Below are 24,038 nucleotides of genomic sequence, written 5' to 3'. Positions count from 1 at the left end.
GTCACGCTTCGAATTTTCGTACAGCTCGTGGAAAATTCCTCGTTAAAATCGTTTTCGTCTCTCCGTAGCGTTTTTTTTTTTTTCTCTTTTAATATTTGTATCCGTTCGCTCGAAACGACGCGCCTCTAAAAATTCTCTTCTCTATTTATATTTATTTATATACCCGTATATATCTATACACACGGTTTGCGTCCTCTGCGCGCGCGTATTCTGTGTATATATATATATACATATACTCGATCTTATTTTTTTCCCCCCCCGTCTCTCGTCCACTTTGTTGTCCGGTAACCACCGCTCTCCGTATTTCTCTCCCACGCGTTTCTTCTCGTCGCCATTTTGCACACTGGACAAATCCCTATCTATCACGGATACGTGCGAGCACCGGGTTCAAACCTCCCTCTATCCTCCTCACTCTCTCTCTCCCTCGCCTCTCTCCCTCGCCTCTCTCCTCTCGTTTTCTTCCCTTAATGTACACGCCCGCTAAATTGCCTATATCACTCGTGTTATCCTCGTCACCCACGTCCCTTCTATTTTTTCTCTCGTTAATATAGCTCGATCGCGACCGTATTAAAATTTAACATTTAAATTCATCTTCGATCACTACAAATATTACACCGCGACATTTTGTACACAGAACAATCACATGAATTTCCACGCGGCTCCTCGTCCCGTTCGCGAAGCCGCACTACCCTCTTCTTCCCTTTCCCCACCCTTGCTTTCTGGATCCCGCGTTCAGACGCCTCTCTCTCTCTCTCTCTGTCGGTCGTATCTCGTTTCTTATTTTTTTCCTCTTTCGTCCTCGTTACCGGAGACCTTTCCCTGGGATTTTTCGCGGCGAACGGCGTCCCTCGACACTGCGTACCGCCATCTTTTCTTCGCGGTGCGATTCCACGGCTGCTTCCTCCCGATCCTCCGCGTCCCGTCTCGAGTATCCGGCACCGCGAGCCTCGACGCGCAGCGTGGCCGAGAAATTTCTTCCTTCTTTCACGCTGATCACCCTGCGCTCGCTTCAACGCCGACCGGAGCACGGTGCTTCCGTCACGCTTCTACGTTTCCCGTTCCGCAAGGACCGTCATTCCATCGTCTACCTTGACTCGCGACTACTGCTGCAACGTGAGAAACCGGGCTCGAATTAATGCACTGGCTCGCGGACGTTACGTCAACCCCTAGACGCTCGCATCTCTTTCCACCGAACCACCAAAAACCGGTCCCCCGAAGTAAATAATTACCCCGAGCTACTGTCACCTTTCCGACAATTACTATCATTCCTCTTTCGTACGTGTCGCTACTCGAGTCTCACTCGGAGCACGAACGTCGAGGGGTTGACGAGCACTGAGGGGGGTCCGTACCAGCCAGAATTTTAGATCCATTCGTAACCCAGCTGGTCCTTTGATTGCACGTTGTTGGAAGAAATTTTATTGCATCAATGTTTATCAGAATAGTTAAAAAAAAATATTGGAGATCTCAGAATCTCAAAAATATGGCAACTCTGATGTACGAGTGAATCTAAAATAGTAAACATTCACAACTCTTTTGTACTGCGACTTTTCACCCCCTCTGAATCTCCGTGCAAGAGGAGAAGAATGTAAAGAATAATAATTAGAACGAACCGAGTGTTCTTAGACGACTTCAGAAAGAAAATCTCATAAAAGTACAAAGTTAAGACTGGAATCTATGTTCAATTATGTTAATTCCTGCCAACTCTGAAGTACGGGCGAGTTACTAGGAAATATTCGCGTGAGTTTCTTGCATTCTCATTAACATTCTGGCCGAGATTCAGTCGTGGTCGTCAATCTTCCCCCCCCCTGTCGAGGGGAGTGTCCGCGAACTCGATTATCGAATCAAGCGGTCGTATTGTTCGGCGTCAATGTCTCCGTGTTGCCGGTGGAAACTGGACAACGCGTAGCTGACCAGGCTACTTTCCCACGTACCTTTATAAGTGATGTCCATAGTACTCTGGCGGGTAATGGTACTGATTGTGGAAGGTGGGATCGCCGGGCGGCCGGTGCATCATGCTCGCCGCCTGTCCGTCCATCATGTAGCCCATCGTCGCATCCGGACTGTATGCCCCGCTCGGACCTGCGGACAATGGTGGAAACACTACACGTTACTACGGTTAGATCACTGTTCCGTAATTGGCAAGCGGGTATTGGAAAAGCTCGCCAGTCCCCTCGAACGGCGTCCTCGAGTTCCCTCTTGGTGTTCTTTCGAACAATACCCGGGAACTCGATCGACGTCCAAGAATGGTCTCTCCACCATCGGGATCTAGCGAGCTGTGTAATCGTGATTGGTCCTCCTACGTTCTATGCTCTTGTACCCTTCTTTGGGTAACAAACAGACGCGAGAAACTCTCGAGAATATTGCAACAAAAATTTTTATTCGCTTTCTTGGAGCAACTATTCACACCTATTTTTGATTTTAGTAAAATTGTATACACTCTTGGTGTTCTTTCGAATAATACTTGATCAACCCCCAAGAATAGTGTTCACCATCGGGATCTGGCGAGCTGTGTAATCTCGATTGGTCCTCCTACGTTCCATGCTCTTGTACCCTTCTTTGGATAACAAACAGACGCGAGAAACTCTCAAGAATATTGCAACAAAAATTTTTATTCGCTTTCTTGGAATCTTAGATTTCATTGAAAGTGACAGTAGAAGTGGATGGTTGCAGATGGAGTAATATTTGTTCTTTTTCAAAACTAAAATTGGGAGTGTTATTGTTGTTCTATTATGAGAAACTATCCACACCTATTTTTAATTTTATTAAAATTGTATACACTCCTGGTGTTCTTTCAAATAATACTTGATCAACCCCCAAGAATAGTGTTCACCATCGAAATCTGGCGAGCTGTGTAATCGTGATTGGTCCTCCTACGTTCTATGCTCTTGTACCCTTCTTTGGGTAACAAACAGACGCGAGAAACTCTCGAGAATATTGCAACAAAAATTTTTATTCGCTTTCTTGGAATCTTAGATTTCATTGAAAGTGACAGTAGAAGTGGATGGTTGCAGATGGAGTAATATTTGTTCTTTCTCAAAACTCAAATTGGGAGTGTTATTGTTGTTCTATTATAAGGACCTATCCACACCTATTTTTGATTTTAGTAAAATTGTATTCCCTTTTTGTGTTCTTTCGAACAATACTCGATCAACCCCCAAGAATAGTGTTCACCATCGGGATCTGGCGAGCTGTGTAATCGTGATTGGTCCTCCTACGTTCTATACTCTTGTACCCTTCTTTGGGTAACAAACAGACGCGAGAAACTCTCGAGAATATTGCAACAACAATTTTTATTCGCTTTCTTGGAATCTTAGATTTCATTGAAAGTGACAGTAGAAGTGGATGGTTGCAGATGGAGTAATATTTGTTCTTTTTCAAAACTCAAATTGGGAGTGTTATTGTTGTTCTATTATGAGGAACTATCGACACCAATTTTTGATTTTAGTAAAATTGTATTCCCTCTTGGTGTTCTTTCGAACAATACTCGATCAACCCCCAAGAATAGTGTTCACCATCGGGATCTGGCGAGCTGTGTAATCTCGATTGGTCCTCCTACGTTCTATGCTCTTGTACCCTTCTTTGGATAACAAACAGACGCGAGAAACTCTCAAAAATATTGCAACAACAATTTTTATTCGCTTTCTTAAAATCTTTGATAAAAATTGACAGCAAAAGTGGTTGCAGAAGTAACATTTGTTCTTCCTCAAAACTAAACATGGTAGTGTTATTATTGCTCTATTATAAGGAGCTATCCACACCTATTTTTGATTTTAATAAAATTGTAAGCTCTGTAATTTATTAAGATTTATTAGAAAGTCTGAAACTCGATAAGATTCGTAAATCATGAACGAGGGAGCCTAATATCGCTAAACGGACGCGAACCGGAAGCGCGGCGGCAGCGATTCCGAGAGGACGAGACATCGGGACCCGGGGATTCAATCTTCGTCGGCTCGGAGCGGTTTTGGTCGACGGCGACGACAGCTCCTCTCTCTTTTCGTGAGCGGTAATGGAGCCCGGAATCCACGGGAGGCTCCCCTAGTTTTAATGTCGGTATCTTAATGTATATTGCCGCGATAAATCAAGGGCACTGATTGCGTCCTACCCTCCGGCACCAATACGAAAGCGGCGAACGAAAGGCAGGGAGAGGAATCGGGCGTCATCGAAATCTCGAACGTAAGCCAGAGAGCAGCCATTGTCGAATGCTCTTCTAAGCCTTTCTTATGCTAAACACGAACGGACTATCTCCTCCGTAACGATATTACGCGCGGCGTCCTTTATTGCCAGCCGAATTCTGTATTTTTTCCAACTTTAGGGCGCGTTGCACATACGAAGAATCAATTCACGTTGAAACTTAAACTTTGTCTTAGCATTTATTCTCGTAACGAGGCTAAAATTCATGAATCCCATTCAAATTTATTTCCTCCAACATTTCAGCCTGAGAATGAATTATTTTAATAACAATATGGCAGCCAAAGAGTGGAAAAAACGTAGCTAAGTTTTTGTTCAATACAGACATACGACTCGGTAAGAAATTTAAATTTAATTCAAGTTCGATCTTTTTGGGTTGCTCGTGGTTTGACTCGATATAAGACCGAGTGGAAATACGACCGCCAAAGGCTGACCCCGCGGGCGACGCGGGTCTAACGAACGCAACGATAAATTCGGTTAATAGCTCGTCCTTCGTGCCAGGATTTCTGCCCCGAAACGTCACCGATAAATGGCCTCTCTCGCCTCCCACCGTTTTCCATAGCTCAACAAATTTCTCATCGGCCATTTGTCAGGAAAGCGGGAGGAAGATTTTTCCCTTTTTCGTTCGTACGTCCGTTCCTTTTCTGTTCGACGAGGTCCCCCGGTCGCGGTGCCGCCGCTCGAAACGAACTCGTCGCGCTTTGCTTCGCCCGCGTGCCGAACCGTAAATCACAATTATTGCCAGCGTTCTTTGCCCTCCTCTCTTTATCCGTCTCTGCAGCTTCCTTGGGACCGTTTTTCTGCCGGGGGAATCGCGAATCCACGACGGTACGCAAATAAACTTTCTTTTATCAGCGTTACACTTTGGGGCCAAAAGTACACGACGATCGTCATCTTCATGGCAATGGAACTTTGGTCAATTTTATTGATTTCAAGAATTTTCTATGATCGAGGGTCTGCGTCGTGCAATAAAATTAATTTTTAAACGTTGCTTCTCAAATCATTCTGGAAAAGTTATTTTAGTTGCAGGGGTCAATTACGATCATTTTTTGTCATTACACATACCCACGAAATCCTACGCAGTTTCGAGAAAAAACTTCGAGGAGGTGTGAAATTTTTCGACAAAATTAAAACATTTCAAATCGTCCTAAAAAAAATATTTTTAGTTGCAGGGGTCAATTACAATCATTTTTTGTCATTACACATACCCACGAAATCCTACGCACTTTCGAGTAAAAAAATCCTTACCAACAATATAATGTCTGACCATGAACGAATGATTCCCCTGAAGTTTCATGCGTGTGTTTAAAACACCATAACTTCTGAACCGATTGGAGGATTTTAAAGTTTCAAAATGCAAATGACGCGTATTTTAATGTAGATACGTAGAGATTCTAACAATATTTAAAAAGTTGTTCCTTAACCCCGTAAAGTGAGAAAAACCCCATAAATGTGCTCAAATTTTCGAACGTCTATAACTCCTACAATAGTCAATGGATTTCGTTGAAATTTAGTCTGTCGGTAGAGTTCATGGATACTTACAAGAAAGTACTTTTACACTATACACAAAAACAGATTAACGATAAGATAGAAAGTCATCCCACCTCCAAATGGAAGAGTCGAAAGTAAAAATGAACTGGTGGGGTAACGGGGAGTAAAAAGGAGCGTTTCGAAACGCAATTCGTTTTCCCGCGCGCGGCGCCGATCCCGCGGCGTGAAGGATCAACCGGGCCGTTTTCCACCAATCACGGGAGCCCGAACGATTATTGCGAATCCAATAAAACCGACGGTCCGCGGCGCGTAAGTCTCTCCCCGGCAAAAGGAGCGAGCGCATCTCGTTCTCTCGCGGCCTATCCAAGGCCCCGTTGGAATGTAGTCTCGTATTATAGCCGCTACGATATCCCACTAACGAGGGACGCGCGCTTGCAGTGTGATTAAACCGCGCTATAACGCAGCGGGGAGTCCCGGGACGGCCGGGACCGGCCACAATATCGGAAATTAAGGAATCGGCCGCGCGGGAGTCGCTCCAAGGAATCGCCGAGTCGCGAGCTTGTCTCTTCCCGTACGCGCAAATTGCGTCGTTAAGTACTCTTTCGTTCGATCGCTGCCTCGCGATTATTCCCCGTTAAATTGTCCCTGGATCGAAAGTTATGGGCGCGCGTTAGCGATCGAAGTGGCTGCATTCTTTATTTCCTCGTCGATCGACCGTGCGTTTAAAATCTCCGGTATAGTTTACTCGTAATCAAGAAATCGGAAGGCTACAAATTAAATTTTAGAACTTTGTTATGGAATCGGTGGAAATTCTGTCTCGAATTGTCCGCGAGATCAGCGCCAGTTGATCGTCCAACCTAGTAAAACCGTAAACAGATGATTCGAAATGAACGACTTAAGTGTCTGCGTTTTGTTGCATTTATAGAGGGATATAACACGGGCTATTCTCTGAATTAGAACACTTTTATGCGATTGCGTACGAGTTTTGACTATTTCTCGTAAAAATTTGTGAATATTACTGAAAGAGAACTTGCGTAGTTTCTTTATTAAAAAAAAAAAACACAGAAGACCCCCTGGATATCGTCATTTGTGAGAAATCGAAGGAACAAGTTTCTGTTATTTCGGGTCTCCCTGACGGGAATATCCATTCGATTATCGTTCGATCCGACTCGATTGACCCAGACCCCCGTTCGCGCGGAACATCCATCGTCGTTCCGCGTCCGATATCCAACCACGAACGATTAAACCGACATACTCGATCCCCTCCAACGGCGGTCGGACTCGCCGCTATCGACAAGAACAAAAGAATCGATGGTATCTCTCCGGGTCGTCGGATTCTTATCGAGCCCCCGACGATTCGCTATCGACCTCGCCTACGGGCACGCCGGAGAAAAAAGCCCCCGCGGCTCTCCCTCTCATCAGGCTTTAATAAACGAAGACGAACCATCGGCAGATATGATCGCCGCCTTAATGGCAGTTCTTACGGCGCCTTTGAGTCTCGTGGAGATAGCGCCCGAGAGCCGTACGGGGAGTTCGTTAGCCGCTTCCTCCGTCGCGAACGACGTTACTTTTCCCCGGGAATCGAGCGTGGAGGGACTCGTTGCTGGCGAAGGATCGCGGGAAAAAGTCTGCGTAACGCAATAAGGTCGGCCAGTGGTGTACGTCGCGTAAATCCGCAAAGCTTGGGAAGCCTCGACCCTGCAGCGAAACTACCCCTGCGCAATACCGTCGCGGCTGGTGATTTATCTAGAGCCGTTTCCAGCGCGTGGGAGTAGCGGAGGTTCGTTAATTGCGGACGCGCTAAGTTGCGAGCGAGAGAGTCCCGGGCTGCACCCGGACAGGCAACTTCGAGACGGTCGTTTCGGGGCCCGAAGACGCGAGCCAGAAGGAACAGGAATAGGAATAGGAATTTTCTTGGACATAGGTGTTGTTCGATCGAAGGAAAGGAAAGGTCGTTCGTACTGGAGAGTCGTTATAAGGGTTTTAGTCGATTGAACGATGGTCGAATCAACGGCGATTACAAATTGGCCGCGTGCGTAATAAATAGCCAGCGAATTGATTAATAACGGAGCGTTAAACCGCGCATCGTTATAATCGACGATGAATTATGCGGGCCACCGCGCGCGCAAAGGTCACCGGTAGGAATTTATGACACGGTTCGGAAGCGACTCACGAGGAGCGTCCAGAGCCGCGATGAAATCGAAAATATAGTGTCTGGCGACTTTTGAATAGATTGTTGAATTTCCTAATCGTCTCCAGTAACGATGTATATGTCTAGAGTTTCTTTGATAGAAAATCGTACAGTTTAGTAACCGGTCCCGAAGAAAGGATATTCATAATATTCATAGCCCTGCGATTCCAATGCCTGAAAATAAATTCGCGACGGAGAAGCAAAGGATTTTAATTTAGCGATCGATCGCGAAAGAAAGCCACCTGCATCGGGGTTCGGGGGCACCAGCGTAACGTAAACAAAGCTTTCTCGAGCAGCTGCACGGTATCATTAATATAACGCAGTTATTCCCCTCTCCACGGGGCAACTTTCCAGCCGCATCCGCGATTACCTTTAATCAGCGGGCTCGAGCAAACCGCAAAACACGGAAAGACACCTTCGAGCAGCCACTAAAGCGTATCTATTATACCGGGGAAGATAATCCCCTCGGAAACGAGGTAAAACTTCGAAATCCGTTTTGCGGGGGTGGCGAGCGCGCGCGATCGCAAGATCCAGAGCTCCGCGCCAACACGGGAACAACATTAGTAACTTATGGTTGCGGCCTAGGTGGATGCCTGGCTGCGTTTCAGACGGAGATCCGGAGGTACGGAAGCGTGGTAAGGTCGACCCCCGGTGCAACCTAGACGAGCGTGGAATCCTCGGATCGCGGGGGTGGAACAAGTGGGAGAGGTGGGACGGGGGGAGGGCCAGCCTCTGAAGTTTAGTTGCAGGCGACACGGCGAGCGTTCCCCGCTCGGAGTTTCTCCGACGGAGTTCCAACGGAGTTCGGGAGTTCGGAGTTCGGAGTTCGGAGTTCCCTTTTCGCTGGTCGGGCATAACCCAAACCCCCGTCGCCGAGTTTGTCGGTGGGGCTTTCACCGGGCCGGAACGGTGCGAAAACCGCGGAAGAAGGTGCGCGAGGAAGACCGGAGAAAGACCGCCGGAGTGATAAATATGAGCAGTCTAAGTAACAACCATCAGTTCCCGTAGTTCGCGGCCGAGTGCAGTAACGAACTTCCGGCAAGATTTAAAGGAGGCCGTGCACGGTTCAACCCCCCGCGACCTCGCCAGAATTGACGACTTAATTAACGATGCCCACGGCCCGCGAACACTTCGGGGGATACGGTTTTTCGGAAGAACCTCCGTCAAGGGGTTGTTTCTATTTTTCGAGTCGATATTCAGGCCATCTTTGGGTAGAGAGCTTCGAAAATCATTTGGTTCTCTTTTGAGTAGACTAATATCAATTTTCGAAATTTTTTTAACGTGTTGAATGTCGAGTCGAAAGTGTAAAATTCTTTGTGAGATCTAAACTTTGATTTTACACGACTTTAAACTACGTAACTTGGAATTTGTCTTAGTATTGTCACCCACTATGTATTTATTGTTCAAATGAAACGTTTTTTCGGAAGAACCTTCGTCGAGAGGGTGTTTCTATTTTTCGAGTCGATATTCAGGCCATCTTTGGGTGGAGAGCTTCGAAAATCATTTGGTTCTCTTTTGGGTAGACTAATATCAATTTTCGAAATTCTTTTTCACTGTCATGCCCAAAACAGTCGAAACAACAATAAAATTGAATTATATAAACGTGGCTATTATCCCTACTAAAATTAGAAATATATAATGATTTTCAAATGCTTGAAGCCATTTAAATTAACATCCAATTAAACTGGAGTCATTACCAAGTCAAGAATTTCATTTCCAGAAGATCAGAAGTCGCACAACCCAGAATTTCTCCTAACAAAGAACAGTACGTGAGATAGTAACGTTACGAAATACTTCTTTCCGTTCAAAAATCGCGAAACTTCGCCATTATCGATAATTCGTAGGCAGGGGATAGTGTCCAAGATTGGACCACGAACGTCGAGGAGTCGAATGGGCGGGTAATATCCATCGAGAGCCAAACTACCCTTCCGAGAGGACGACGGAAGATCGTCACGGTTGGCGCATGGCGGAGGAAGCCAAAAACTTCCCTCCCCGGGTTCACGGACAAGCAAATTCCGAGAGGCACCAGGGGGGGGAAGAAGAAGAAGACGAAAGGGAAGGGTGATCCGTCGAGCGGAAACCGGAAATGTGCTCCGGAACCTTCAACAATCCCTCGATGAAACTATTGGTCATCCGCGACGCAATACCGGATACGCCGGATCTAATAACTCATCCGCCTACTGCCTCCCTTCCCCTTTCTACCCTCCTGTCTCTTGTATTTTGTTTTCTCCGGTGTCTACCGGTTTTTCTCGCGTCGTCTACCGTTTTCCTAGCATTGTTCGTTTCGGTCGCGATCGGAGATTACGTCGTCGGCGGGAGAATAATATCGGTGTCGCGTAGCGCGCGGCATTGTGACGATTCACAATGAAATTTCTGCCGAATCGGCGACGTTTCGCCATTGTCGGCGCGCTCGGATTCGTAAATGGTATGATTAGAGACGGCTAATGGAAACAATCGCGGAAACCGGTCGACGTCGTCACGCGTCGCTCGTTCCGCGTTTACACCGTATCGTCGAAAACGCGGACTGTGTTTTACGCCGCTGTATTGCTTCTTTCGGAAGCTCCAATCGTTGGAAGATTTGAAGTTCCGACTCGAAACTGTCAATAGATTTCGAGGATCGATCAGGAAATTATCATAAAACCCTATCAGGCATTAATGCGATCTAAACTAGATTATTATTCAACAGTTTACAACTCTAAAAATGATAGACCTGATCCAAAATACAACGTCCAAACAAAAAAATACAAGATAATATCACCTGTGGCCCTGATGTCACAGAAAATACCCTGAAATATCTAAAAGAAATCACACCAAAAGAAGAGAACCCAGCACCACGTGGTCGCTAATGATCGATGCGACGTAAAACATGAATTTAAAAAAGAAGACGAGGCTCGCGGAGGTCTCCATCCGTCGAAGACACAAATTTCTAGACGAGGACCCTCCAGGAGACAGGGAACTCGAGGGGCTCGGTGACGAAACAATGCGTCCCGGACGCCCTGGACTTAAAACGATCTCTCCGGGGGTGCTAGTCGGTGTGATATACGACACGACGTAATTGCAGGAATTTAATCAATCAGAGATATATCCTAGCGCGAGTACAAGGCAGCCAGCTAACCTTGCCGAGCCGAGTTAAGCCCTCGGGGAGTCTCATTTAAGATAAACCCACCCTGGACCGAGCGACGTCGGGGATAACCACCAACGACCATCGGTGTCCTCCTCGTGGATGATGAAACGCTAGGACTACTATCCTAGATACGCCGTCGCCGAGTCTCTCCTCCGTCCTTTCCACCCTCGCGATTCTGCTCTCCTCTTCCTCTCGTCGTTCTTACACGAGACCTCGCCTCTTCTTGCTTATTCCATTTCTCCGTGTAATACACTACCCTCCAAATGTTTGGAAACAATCGTACGTGATTTGCGTGGCTCTAGTAGTTTTTATATCCAAAGTGCTGCAATTGCTGCAGTTTACTATAAAATTTAGACCAGAATGTATAGAAATACTTTCATAAAATTTTTCAAAATTAAAAATTCATGGAACAGAGGATTAAAGACGTATCGAGACGTCAAATGTTGAATTCGAAGATTCGGAACGTGCACGGACATCCGCCAGAAACGGGCCAGGGTGTACACGTAGCGGAGAAACGGCCACACACAAAAGCCCCCGTCTCCCCCTCCGGCCTCTGATATATAGCCCCTTGGAGGTCGATGACTTCTGCTATTTTTCTTCCGCTGTCTCCAGCAAGCAACTTCCCTTTCCTAACCTGCACCCCGCCCGAACCTTTCGGTTCTTTCCTACGTTCTTGGTCTCGGATATCCAGGAGCGGACATCGATCGAGCTGCTGTTACACCGGGGCACGGACGATATCCCGGAACGCGGAACGTCCCGGGAACGCCGGCGAAATCTCCGGGAAATCGAGCTCGAGGTGCAGGTCCTTTGTTTGGCTCTTCGAGGCATCGAACGTCGCTTCGATCGCGTTCACCGCTGGAATTGGAACGGCCATTCGTTTTTCTCTGTGTTGTTTGTTTCTAATTTTTTAGTTTTTCTTGCACACTAAATCATCCTGTAAGTAATATCGTTGTTCAACTTACTTTAAATAAAGACTCGAATCTTTTCTCTGCGTCCATTAAAGCTCTTTCTACAACGTACGTTCGGAGGAGATAGATTATTTACGAAACAGTGTTGGCTAGTAATTTTGCAAACATCCTGTATGCAAATTTAAATTCATTTTCAATTTATAATCCAGTTTTATCGCTCACCAGTTCTTTTGGTGCGTAGAGTCAAAGTTAAGGTCAAAATAAACATGGAAGACAGCATGAATTAGAATAGCTGATACACTCATCGGATAGAGGATGAAATACCCTTTAAAATGAGCGTTTGTACGAGTCGATAGCGTAATTAGTTCCGGAGATATGAGGGTTTTAATTTCAAGTCGATGCGGTGGATAGTTTCGGAGATAGAAGGGTTCGAAGTTTGTTTACGTTTCATTGACGCGCCGTGAATGACCGCGCGCGCGTAAATAGTAGCGCGTAGTAAATTCTTGGAAACACTACGCGGAACTAGGTCACGACAGTCACGTACGCGAGGTAGGTCAGCACCACGCACGAGCGAGCGAGAGGTCCGACGCGTCAGACGGAGACAGAGATAGTCGAATTAAGAAAAATTACCTTTTACATAAATTACGATATCTCGAAAACGGTAAGTCGGATCGCCAAAAACCAAAAACCACTTTAAAGAGGAAGCTTTGCCGCCGCTAACAATGCCTTAATAATTAACAAAACACTAGTAGTTTCGGAACTGCACGCGTCTAAAGTTTCAGTATTTTTAATAGGCGTTAATAGCCTTTACTAAGACGGAGAGTGGAATTTAAAAAATTACCTTTTACATAAATTACGATATCTCGAAAACGGTAAGTCGGATCGCCAAAAACCAAAAACCACTTTAAAGAGGAAGCTTTGCCGCCGCTAACAATGCCTTAATAATTAACAAAACACTAGTAGTTTCGGAACTGCACGCGTCTAAAGTTTCAGTATTTTTAATACGTGTTAATAGCCTTTTCTAAGACGGAGAGTGGAATTTTAAAAATTACACTTTCACATAAATTGCGATATCTCCGCAACGGGAAGTCGGATCGCCAAAAACCAAAACCCATTTTAAAGGGGAAGCTTCCTCGCTTCTAATAGTGGCTCGATCATGGATAAAACGTAAATATCTTCGGAACTGCACGCGTCTAAAGTTTTAGTACTTTTAATACACGTTGTTGGAGACTGTTAGGCTGACCTAATATTGTTCCCTTCTAAAAATAGAAAACACATTTCACTCGATGAAGATATCGAAAGCATCGAGCACACGTGCACGCACACACAGATACGTATAGAAAGCGATATCGATTCTCGACGAGAGCGTTCAACGAAGTACTTATTTACGAATGCATAAGCAACGAGCATTACACGGCAGATTTTTGTCGTACAAGATGCAGAGCATCTAAAGAGAGAAAGAGAGCCGGAGAGCGAGCATACGAAGCGGGACAGGGTAGCAAAGAAGCTACTGCATTTATGGATGCCCTCTCCCCGTGACAAGCCAAAATTAATTTACCCTCCCCCTCTGCGAACCTATCCGCGGCGGTGTTGGCATATTTTAACCCAGTTCTTCGGCCCCGTGCGTTTTTTACCCCAACCCTCGTACCCCCACCCCCGTGTTTCTCGTCAGCCACGAGTTCACATAAATTGCTGGCCGCCGGACAGACGGACGGATCGGGATTCGCTAAATCTGCCCAGCGATTCGATAAAACCCGTGGAGCGCTCGCGGCTGACTGGCTCCTTAGTTGACGCGATAAATAATTAATGATCCGAGGCACGGGGGACAGAGGGGGCCCATGGAGGGAACGGCGGGGCCGCGGGTCCATAAAACATTTAATATTTATAAGGTACGAAGCGGTCGGGACGAGAGAGGGGCAACCGCCTCGCTGGGATATATATTATCGGATCTTATACGGCCTATACGCTATTTAGATATTTTAATTAACCGATTGGCTATAAATTATGATAATTAAGGAGGCCTACGGACCGAGGTGAGCCCCGCGGCTCTGCCCACGCCGTCGCGATTCGCGTTCTTTTGCCGCTCCCGGGGACTAGACGGCGACATGTGCGCGACGTGGATCCGTAGGACCTGGATTTTGTCTCGAACATGGGTTTGCCAGACTTTCTAACCATCCCCGTACTTCATTCTATTATTCCAAGTCTGCCTGAACCTTCCAAACAGAAATTCTTCGATACATACGCCGGTGACCATATTATAAAACAAGCGAAAACAAATTCATGTACTGCCCTCAATTACATTCCTAACGAAGAGAAGTTGGCAATCGATCTTTGCAAAATAATAACACCGTTTAAAGAAATCGTTGGTACATTTGATTTCCAAGTTTCCCTCGAATATTTATTTGTTAAATAAATGCAACAGATTTCGATCTAAGATATATTTAATTAAGGTATAACAGTTTTACAAGGCGGAAATGCTGTTCACAGTTTAACGGTTCTCTGCTAACTGAACTTGAGGCTCGAAAAATACCGAAACGCTCAGGGGGTGCCATAAATGAGTGTCCTCAGGTAGTACTGACCTTAGCAAGAGAGGGGACCGCACCGCTGGATAGAAATTTCCATTAAAAATATACAGATGCAATGCTTATTGATTATATGAAATATCAGATCAGGAGTTCGTGAACTGAAAGAACGAAGCTACATCGAAATGACAAGGGTGCACAGTGCTTATTATATCTCCGTACGTTTGGTATGGACATCCGGAGGACACTCGTCCATTACACCTACAACGTGTCGTTATCAGTCAACGTAAACGCTTTCCTGCGTCGGATCGAATGAGAAAAAGTTCCGTCGTCGGAGTTCCTTTCAATTTCGGTCGAAAAGAGGGAGCCAGGCGTGGGCATCCAGACAATAACACGCTGTTTAAAAGGTGGACGCGGTATTACGATTTGAACGAGGCGGGCGGATGCAACAGCCCCGCGGGCGTATCCCGTCAATGGATTACAGAAAGCATTCTTAACAGTGTCAATAAACGGAGGTTATGAGGGCCACAAACGTCGGAAGTGTCTCTCCTTACGACGGGCATAAATAAGCCGAGCAACGGCTGACTGGTCGTTTAAATGTCGCGAAGTAACTCCGCAGAGCGAGTTCGGACTTCTTCGCGCAATATAATCCGGCACGGCGGTCGTTCCTCTTGCTTTTTTCCGGCTCACGTACGTCCGTCGCGGTCGGTAATCACTTAACGTTCAATTTCTTAATCGAAGACCCACGGATCGAACGACTTTATTCCAGAGATCGAGAGAACGCCGCGTGATAAATTATCCTTGATCCTCCCGGTCGACTCGGTGCTCGAAATTTCGCTGGATTTATCGCCACGACGCGAGGATGCGATACACGGGTGCTCTCGGGACACTTTTCCACGAAGATAGAATACATCAAAAGCACACGGGCTAGATATGAATGCAACTCTCGTACGTTGTCGTGAGATAAAAGATCATTGCGTTTTCATTTCATCGTGAACTTATTTATTTACTTATTTAGTATAGGATCAGTTGCTTACGATTGTCATTCGTTGCAACTAGCGTACGTATGCTCGAATTTCAAAGCAATATTCATCAGCTTTGTATTAGCTCGATTACTTCTTCAAATATAAATATAGTATTCTATATTACGAGTGCTATGAACCTAATATGAAAAACGAGGACATCATTTCCTAAATCGTTATTATACTTTAAATTTGACTATAGCAAGTGAAACATGTGTATGAAAAAAATATACGTAATTTTTACTGTTCCCAAAGGGGACTGAAATAAAATAGAAACATTGAAAACGTTCGAGAGACATTCCCAGGAATCTCGAGGACTGTTGCGAGTCCAGGTCGTCCGATTTCATTACAAAACGCATCCCTGTCCCCGTGACCCTCGTCAGCCGGGATTCAACGCCTCTGGTCGAGCGACACTCGCATGGTAGCAATGAAAATAAACCGGTAGCGCAATTACCGAGCGAACGGGCGTCTCGCGATGCAGAAAACGGCCCGGTGGGTTGCACGTACGCGTCGATTCCGCGTCGCGGATCGAAATCGAAGCGCTGGCTGTTCCCGATCGGCGATAAAACGACTTAACAGCCCGGCAACGGCGTCGATGCGTTTCCACGATACCGGACCCCTCGCCCCGCCTCCCTCTTTGGGCTTCCATCGCACGAAGGCACAAGCCAGGTTTCTTCCTGCTCCGCCATTACCGCGTCGGAGCCTCGATGGCGAAAGTGGTCTAGGGGCAAACGGTCAACGAGACTCGAGATGAGATAGAACAGGCCATTATGGCTACGCCGATAAGATAGGTCCACCCTCCGCGTGATACGTGGTAGCCACGGCGCGCAACCTTCTGGGTACGGCTTGATACACCGGACGCGATCCACGGGCATGAAAAATCTAGTTGGTGGAGACGGGAATGGAACGGGGGAACAAGGGCTGAAGCGTGAGAGAGAGAAAGAGCGGGCGAGAGGAGGTCGAGAGAGGGCAGTGTCCAGCGCCCTCGAGAACTCGGACCTTATCTTTTCATACCGATCGTGACCGTCCAAGACTTCATTTCCGTGCTCGAGGAACCACCCCAACCGCTCGGTTTATATGTACCTACGAGTAGCGAAATGGACCTCCTCGGGAGCGTTTACATGGAAAGGATTTCGACGAGACCGGGGAAATTAGTTGACGCGACGCTGTTGACGAGGATCGAGATAAAGTGACGAATCGAGGCGATCTGGCAAAGAGCTTTAGCCTTAATTTTCCTCACGCTAGATTCACTCGTCAATCTCTGTTAACAATTTATATCGAATTTAATAATACTCGTTTAAAACTCAAATTATATATTTTCAACTCCTTTTTCCGACCTCGATTTTTAACACTATTGTTAATTTTGGTATTTTCTATAGCTGAGGTCATTAGATTCACTCGTCAATCTTCCTCTGTTAACAATTTATATTGAATTTAATAATCCTCGTTTAAAAATGCAATTAATCATTTGGAGATCTTTAGAGAGTACTTCGAATTTTAACACAATTTTATTTAAATCCCCTATTCTTTTTTTGCCCATTTCGAAAGCCAAGTTTACCCGAAGGTCACACCGTGTGAAACTAAGTTTTCCCCGCAGATATAGTCGTTTTAGAGTCTCCTAAATCTAGCGTCCGATCGGTAGGTTCCGGTGGCCGACTTACGTCCGATCAATTTTACGTTCCCATCACTGGACGCCCACGAGAGACGCGGTCGCCGATCGAAATTCGCTAATACGACGAAATGCAATTTCCTCGGTTAATCTCGTCGCGTGCACCCCGGCTCTGCTCGCCCCCACGGGCAAATAATAACATTTCTATAAGTCGGTCGTTTGTATTCGACGACTACCGTGCATGCAACCCCATTTCAATTAACGTATGATCTATGTCGTATAAGGACCTATATCCCAGCACCTTTCGAACGCTGGGGCCGTAATGCGCGGGGGATCGGTTCTCTAAGTAACTCTATATCACGTCTACGTGACACGAAACTCGGAGAAAAAAAATCTTCCACGACCGAGAAGTACGGCAAGGGGCAGAAATCGTCCTGTCTTACGGCTGTCCCCTCGGGTTTTCTGCCGGTCTGCGCAGGACTGCGTGATATATCGCTCCTATTTGTCGAACAATACGTTCCAACGAGGTGGTAAACAATAAAACAGAGGCGCCCAAAACGTTAGCTAGAAGTTTTAATTTCTCTCCTTCGCGTTTTAAAATTCAAGCTACGGTTTATTCGACACTTTGATCGCTCTTCAGATGAATAAATCATCCATCAGAAGAATTTAAGTCTCTGCAGGACACAGTCGTTACCTCACTCTATTTTGGGAACTGTCATTCCTCAAATCGAGTAAACAAAAATTGCTTCCTATTGTTCCTCAACCATCGAATCGAACTGTACATAATAATCGATAGAAATTTCCTTTTCTTCGACGATCCCAAAGCTTAAAGCAGATCTGATTCGAAGTTCGTGTCCATTACCGGTTCGACGCACGAAAGTGGCGAGAACTTTCCACCCAGGTTAATTTAAATCCAAGGAGCAGTCGGGCGTCGACGCTTCCGATGACGTTCGCCGGTTTAGCGGACGGGGGGTGGCAGAAAGGGGTGGGTAGTTCGCAATTTCTCCCGATTCCCGGGTCCCCGGGACATCCATTTTATTTAGCGCACCGGTGGACCGCGAGTCGGTGGCGGAGGGGACGTTAAACTCGACGGGCGAGGGGCTTTCTCTTTTTCTCCGTCCAGCGATATCCCATCAGTGCCAGCAGGAACGTTTACAGCGGGCTGGTGTCCAGCCACCGGGGCGATCTCCTTCGCTATCCCTCCCCCCCGTGGCCACCCTGGTCGCCCCGGCGAGTTAGCCAGATATAGAGCGACGCGGAGATCGAACCGCACGACCATCGGGGGCGGAGACGGAAGAAGGAACGGGGGGGACTCCGGGAGGATGGGGTGTCTGGACCTCTCCCGAGATGGACACAGAGAATCGCCATTACAAATTGACAACCTTGATTGATGGCCAGCACGGAAGGGACGACCAGAGGAGGACGGAAGGATCGGTCGGGAAGAACGACGGAGAAAAGGGGAATCGGATGTGCCTGGAGTCCGAGGGGGTTGCGACGGGACGAGAGCGAGGGGATGAGGATCGAGCGAGATGGAGTGGACGCACTGCCACGCTACGGTGAACCGGACCCTGGGTTTCCGAGGGACCTTCCACGGTCAGATAGCGTTCCGTGGGCTTCTGTATAATGGGGAACGATACCAAACAGGGGGGAGGGGGTCGCGTTATCAACCGAGACCTCTCAGCAAGTGCGTGACGAATGGTCGCCGGTTGATCCGCCTTCCATTTCGCTATATCCGATGACCGACGGACGATCTTTTGAGTTTCGGAGACCAGAGCTTGGATAGAGAGTTCGTTTAGAGATTGCTTAGGGCACTGATTCGCAACGGGAGCTCTGAAACCCTTGGTGAGATACGATGCAGTCGTGAGTTAATGGATTCACACGTTAATTACCAGACCAAACATGTATATTGTTACAGCCTCGTTGGAATTCAAGAGTCCAGGCTTATTATTTTCAAATGAGAAATCGTATGTCAATGGGTTAAGCTAGATTCAAGGGAATTGCTTTTAAAATAGGTGCAATTATGAAATGTTCCAAGAAATTGATGAACTATAAAAACCAGTCGAGGCGATCACTCGAGTGACTTTATATTAAAATAGCGAAATCTGAAATATCTCAGTTTGTGTTTTATCGCAATTTAAAGAAGCGACGCTCAATATGGATCGTCCGTACAGAAGTAGATCTGTTCTTTCTAAAATGCCAACGATTCGAAAAGTTCTCTCAGGCTCGTTGCATCTAATGAGCGATACCGAGCGTGCCGATCATCGATTCCCGGTACCGCAATGAAGAATGTACCGGGAATCCTCCTCCCTCAGTGCCGACACACATCGTTCCGTCCGATTTACGAGACGCGAGACGCCTTTCGATTTACGCGTACGGAGAAACGCCGGGCGGGAAAAGGGCAAAGGAACGAAAGTAGCCGCGACGCGTCCGTCGAAGATATCTTAATTGCCAGTTTTGCTTATTATTCCCCTGGCATTCGTCGGTAGCCGAGGGGGGTCAACGCGAGCCACGGCGAGTTCAGCGTCGTAGATCACGAGGAAAGGTCGGGTTCGTGTCGGCTATTCCTTTCTTCTCGCGCCCGACGATCCTCCTCCCGTTGTTTCCACGCTCTTTCCTACGGTGTCTTTCGACGTTCACTTTCACAGAAGCTTGATTGTCATTTACGATCGGTCGTCCGTATTCCCATGCTGTCGAGAATCGAACGCCCGAATGCCTGGGGCCCTCCTACGTGGCAACTGTAATGGGCTCTCTCCTAGTCCCGTGGATCGATTCGAGCGCATCCGGCGATTAGTGTTTAATTAACCGGGTTGTTTTTAATTTGATTGCGTGCGCGTACCGTGATTGCGTTACCGCCCGATCCGGATGGGGTGGGCGAGGATGGTTTAGGTGATTGATCCGGAAACTAGAGCGGAGGATATTCCGTTCCGTTCGGACTCTCGATTTTACACTATGCTTTTTAGATCAGTTCATCAATTTCTTCGCACGTTCCATAATTGCACTTATTTTGAGGTTTGTTATATCGAGATTTACAAAGTCAGGTTCTCAGTAGCTTAACACAGTAACTGTTACATCGTCTACATATGGGTTAGACCTGGGTTAGCTTCCATTTTTGACTATGCTTTTTACATTAATTTAATTCATCAATTTCTTGGCACGTTCCATAATTGCACCTATTTTGAGGTTTATAGTATCGAGATTGGCAAAGTCAGGTTCTGAGTAGCTTATCACAGTGATTGTTACATCGTCTACATATGGGTTAGACCTGGGTCAGCTTCCATTTTTGACTATGCTTTTTACATTAATTTAGTTCATCAATTTCTTGGAACGTTCTATAATTGCACTTATTTTGAGGTTCGTAATATCAAGATTAACAAAGTCAGATTCTAGTTAGCTTAACACAGTGACTTACATCGTCTACATATGGGTTAGACCTGGGTTAGCTTCCATTTTTGACTATGCTTTTTACATTAATTTAATTCATCAATTTCTTGGGCCGTTCCATAATTGCACTTATTTTGAGGTTTGTTATATCGAGATTTACAAAGTCTGGTTCTGAGTAGCTTAACACAGTGACTTACATCGTCTACATATGGGTTAGATCTGGGTTAGCTTTCATTTTCGACTATGCTTTTTAGATTAGTTCATCAATTTCTTGGAACGTTCCATAATTGCACTTATTTTGAGGTTTATAGTATCGAGATTGGCAAAGTCAGGTTCTGAGTAGCTTAACACAGTGACTGTTACATCGTCTACATATGGGTTAGACCTGGGTTAGCTTTCATTTTCAACTATGCTTTTTAGATTAGTTCATCAATTTCTTCCCACGTTCCATAATTGCACTTATTTTGAGGTTTGTTATATCGAGATTTACAAAGTCAGGTTCTGAGTAGCTTAACACAGTGACTTACATCGTCTACATATGGGTTACATCTGAGTTAGCTTTCATTTTTGACTATGCTTTTTACATTAATTTAATTCATCAATTTCTTGGGACGTTCCATAATTGCACTTATTTTGAGGTACGTTATATCGAGATTAACAAAGTCAGATTCTAACTAACTTAACACAGTGACTGTTACATCGTCTACATATGGGTTACATCTGAGTTAGCTTTCATTTTCGACAATGCTTTTTAGATTAGTTCATCAATTTCTTGCAACGTTCCATAATTGCACTTATATTGAAGTTCGTTATATCCAGATTAACAAAGTCAGATTCTAACTAGCTTAACACAGTGACTGTTACATCATCTACATATGGTTTAGGTCTGGGTTAGCTTCCATTTTTGACTATGCTTTTTACATTAATTTAGTTCATCAATTTCTTCGCACGTTCCATAATTGCACTTATTTTGAGGTTTGTTATATCGAGATTTACAAAGTCAGGTTCTGAATAGCTTAACACAGTGACTTACATCGTCTACATATGGGTTACATCTGGGTTAGCTTTCATTTTCGACTATGCTTTTTAGATTAGTTCATCAATTTCTTCGCACGTTCCATAATTGCACTTATTTTGAGGTTTGTTATATCGAGATTTACAAAGTCAGGTTCTGAGTAGCTTAACACAGTGACTTACATCGTCTACATATGGGTTACATCTGAGTTAGCTCTCATTTTTGACTATGCTTTTTACATTAATTTAGTTCATCAATTTCTTGGAACGTTCTATAATTGCACTTATTTTGAGATTTGTAATATCGAGATTGATAAAGTCAAATTCTAACTAACTTAAGACAGTGACTGTTACATCGTCTACATATGGGTTACATCTGAGTTAGCTTTCATTTTTGACTATGCTTTTTACATTAATTTAGTTCATCAATTTCTTGGAACGTTCTATAATTGCACTTATTTTGAGATTTGTAATATCGAGATTGATAAAGTCAAATTCTAACTAACTTAACACAGTGACTGTTACATCGTCTACATATGGGTTACATCTGAGTTAGCTTTCATTTTCGACTATGCTTTTTAGATTAGTTCATCAATTTCTTGCAACGTTCCATAATTGCACTTATATTGAAGTTCGTTATATCCAGATTAACAAAGTCAGATTCTAACTAGCTTAACACAGTGACTGTTACATCGTCTACATATGAGTTACATCTGGGTTAGCTTTCATTTTCGACTATGCTTTTTAAATTAGTTCATCAATTTCTTGCAACGTTCCATAATTGCACTTATATTGAAGTTCGTTATATCCAGATTAACAAAGTCAGATTCTAACTAGCTTAACACAGTGACTGTTACATCATCTACATATGGTTTAGGTCTGGGTTAGCTGACTAGAAACTTTTAATATTCTGGTAGTAGTGTGAAACAATCGTTTACTGTCTCGGTCCCTATTTCAGAAAATTCCGATTAGGTCTGCACATCAGGAACAAATTTCCTATTCAGTTAGATACATGGTCTGAGAAAGAACAATATATTCCACGAGATGGTAAACAATAAAAATAAAGCGCCTAAATATAAACAGTCTGGTTTTAATTTTTCTATCTTGCGTTAATAAACTCAAGTCATTCCGTTTATTTCGAGTAAATTGCACAGTCCAAGCGTAACAATTTAATATATCAGATCGAAGTTACATGATGAAAACTAGGATCAAGTAGCTGATACAATTCGAATATTATAATACTAAGAAAAATCGAGTACAAAGTCTGCGGTGGCTCGATGGGAAACGGAAAGTCCGACACGCACTAAGATGTTACAGGGAATGGTGCGGTTTGGAAGTCGTAAGGTACGAAGTACAGGAAGACTGCTCGAAAACAAGAAAATTCAGCCGCGCTCGGCGTCGTGTTCTCGTCGAAAGATAAAATAATTAATCGCCGCCATTCGCTTCATCGCGGGGATCCAGCTGGCGCGAGCGGCTCTCGAGAATATTCGACCCGAACTCCGTCGCTATCGAAAACAACTTGTTCACCGTGAATATTACGGTCGAGAGAGGCCGGGGAACTGTTCGTACGTTCGGCCACGGAGGTTGGCCGACGCCTTTTATCGCGGCATCGTTACGAAATGCACCGTACGGTCGCAGCTTTACGGTACTTCGGGGCTGCTGTTACGTTTTTACTGCGTCGTTCCGCGAACACGTGAAAGGACGACGATTCCACCGGTGTTACCGGGCGCTGCTAGTAACTGTATACGCGCCAGCGTCCCAGCGCCCCGGCGCCGAAGGTTAGAGAGCACGCGAAAAACTTTTGATAAAGAACCGACCCCCTCGAAAAATTTTTCCTCCGGGAAATGGGTCGAATTTCCGTGTCAGAGAAATGGAAACGTACACTTCCCGCGATGAGTTCAACTATAAATACTTGAAAATTAAGAGGTCTTCCGAGCAAATACATTTTATTCAATATTCTTTAAATATGGATGCTAGTATTTAGTGCATAATTGAGAGGATTAAACATTCAGAGGGTATAATATCTCCGTAATTCTGGATTGGAATTCAAATTAAACAGAATTTTATATAACATCGAATTTTGTATTACTCGTATAAAATTATTTCCGTCTGTTTATAAAGCTACGTAGAATTTATCGAAGAGTTATTTTTGCTAGATCGTGGCTACAGCGTAAGGTTTACGTAGTAAGTGGGAAAGTTATGCGATTTCCGCGGATCCTCCGAAGGGAGGCTCTGCGAACTTCTGTTCAGTATCGCGCCATTTAGTACGCTGATGCACCTCTGTCAATTTCGCGGCGATGTTTCTCGGAATCCATCCAATTTGTACGCACCACAATGTGTAGAATTTGCTCGCGTCGGCGTTGCTTTATGATCCCCGTCGCGTATTTTTGGAACGCTTCGCCAATTCCCATTAGAGGATTCGACCGTTACGGTGTTCAAAAAACAGACCCTTAAAATATTACATTACACTTTCAAATCGAATCCTACGCCTGGTGCAAATTAAATTCAATTATCCGTACAAACAACTGGAGTTTCAAAAAACATATCCCGATAAATAATCCATCGATGGAAAAACATTTTATATATTT

General features: G+C 45.2%; 1 protein-coding gene across 6 annotated transcripts in view; it reads right to left on the bottom strand.

Annotated features, from left to right (window-relative positions):
- Nucleotides 1-255: 255 nt before the first annotated feature.
- Hth (Meis homeobox homothorax) overlaps nt 256-24,038 on the bottom strand; it is a 526,461-nt gene continuing 502,678 nt past the window's right edge. For 3 of the 6 annotated variants that reach the window (XM_076782343.1, XM_076782347.1, XM_076782346.1), the window contains 2 exons: nt 1,932-2,100; nt 256-1,106 (listed from right to left, as the gene is read on the bottom strand). In XM_076782343.1, coding sequence (XP_076638458.1) covers nt 1,934-2,100 — 167 coding nt within the window. In that variant the 3' untranslated portion in view covers nt 256-1,106; nt 1,932-1,933. The remainder of the gene's footprint in view (nt 1,107-1,931; nt 2,101-24,038) is intronic. The other 3 variants (XM_076782345.1, XM_076782348.1, XM_076782344.1) reach the window with 2 other exon arrangements.

The sequence above is a fragment of the Colletes latitarsis genome, chromosome 14, assembly GCF_051014445.1.
Source record: "Colletes latitarsis isolate SP2378_abdomen chromosome 14, iyColLati1, whole genome shotgun sequence".
Lineage (NCBI taxonomy): Eukaryota > Metazoa > Arthropoda > Insecta > Hymenoptera > Colletidae > Colletes > Colletes latitarsis.
Note: the sequence above shows the minus strand (reverse complement) of the source record. Positions and strands in the feature narration are given on the sequence as shown.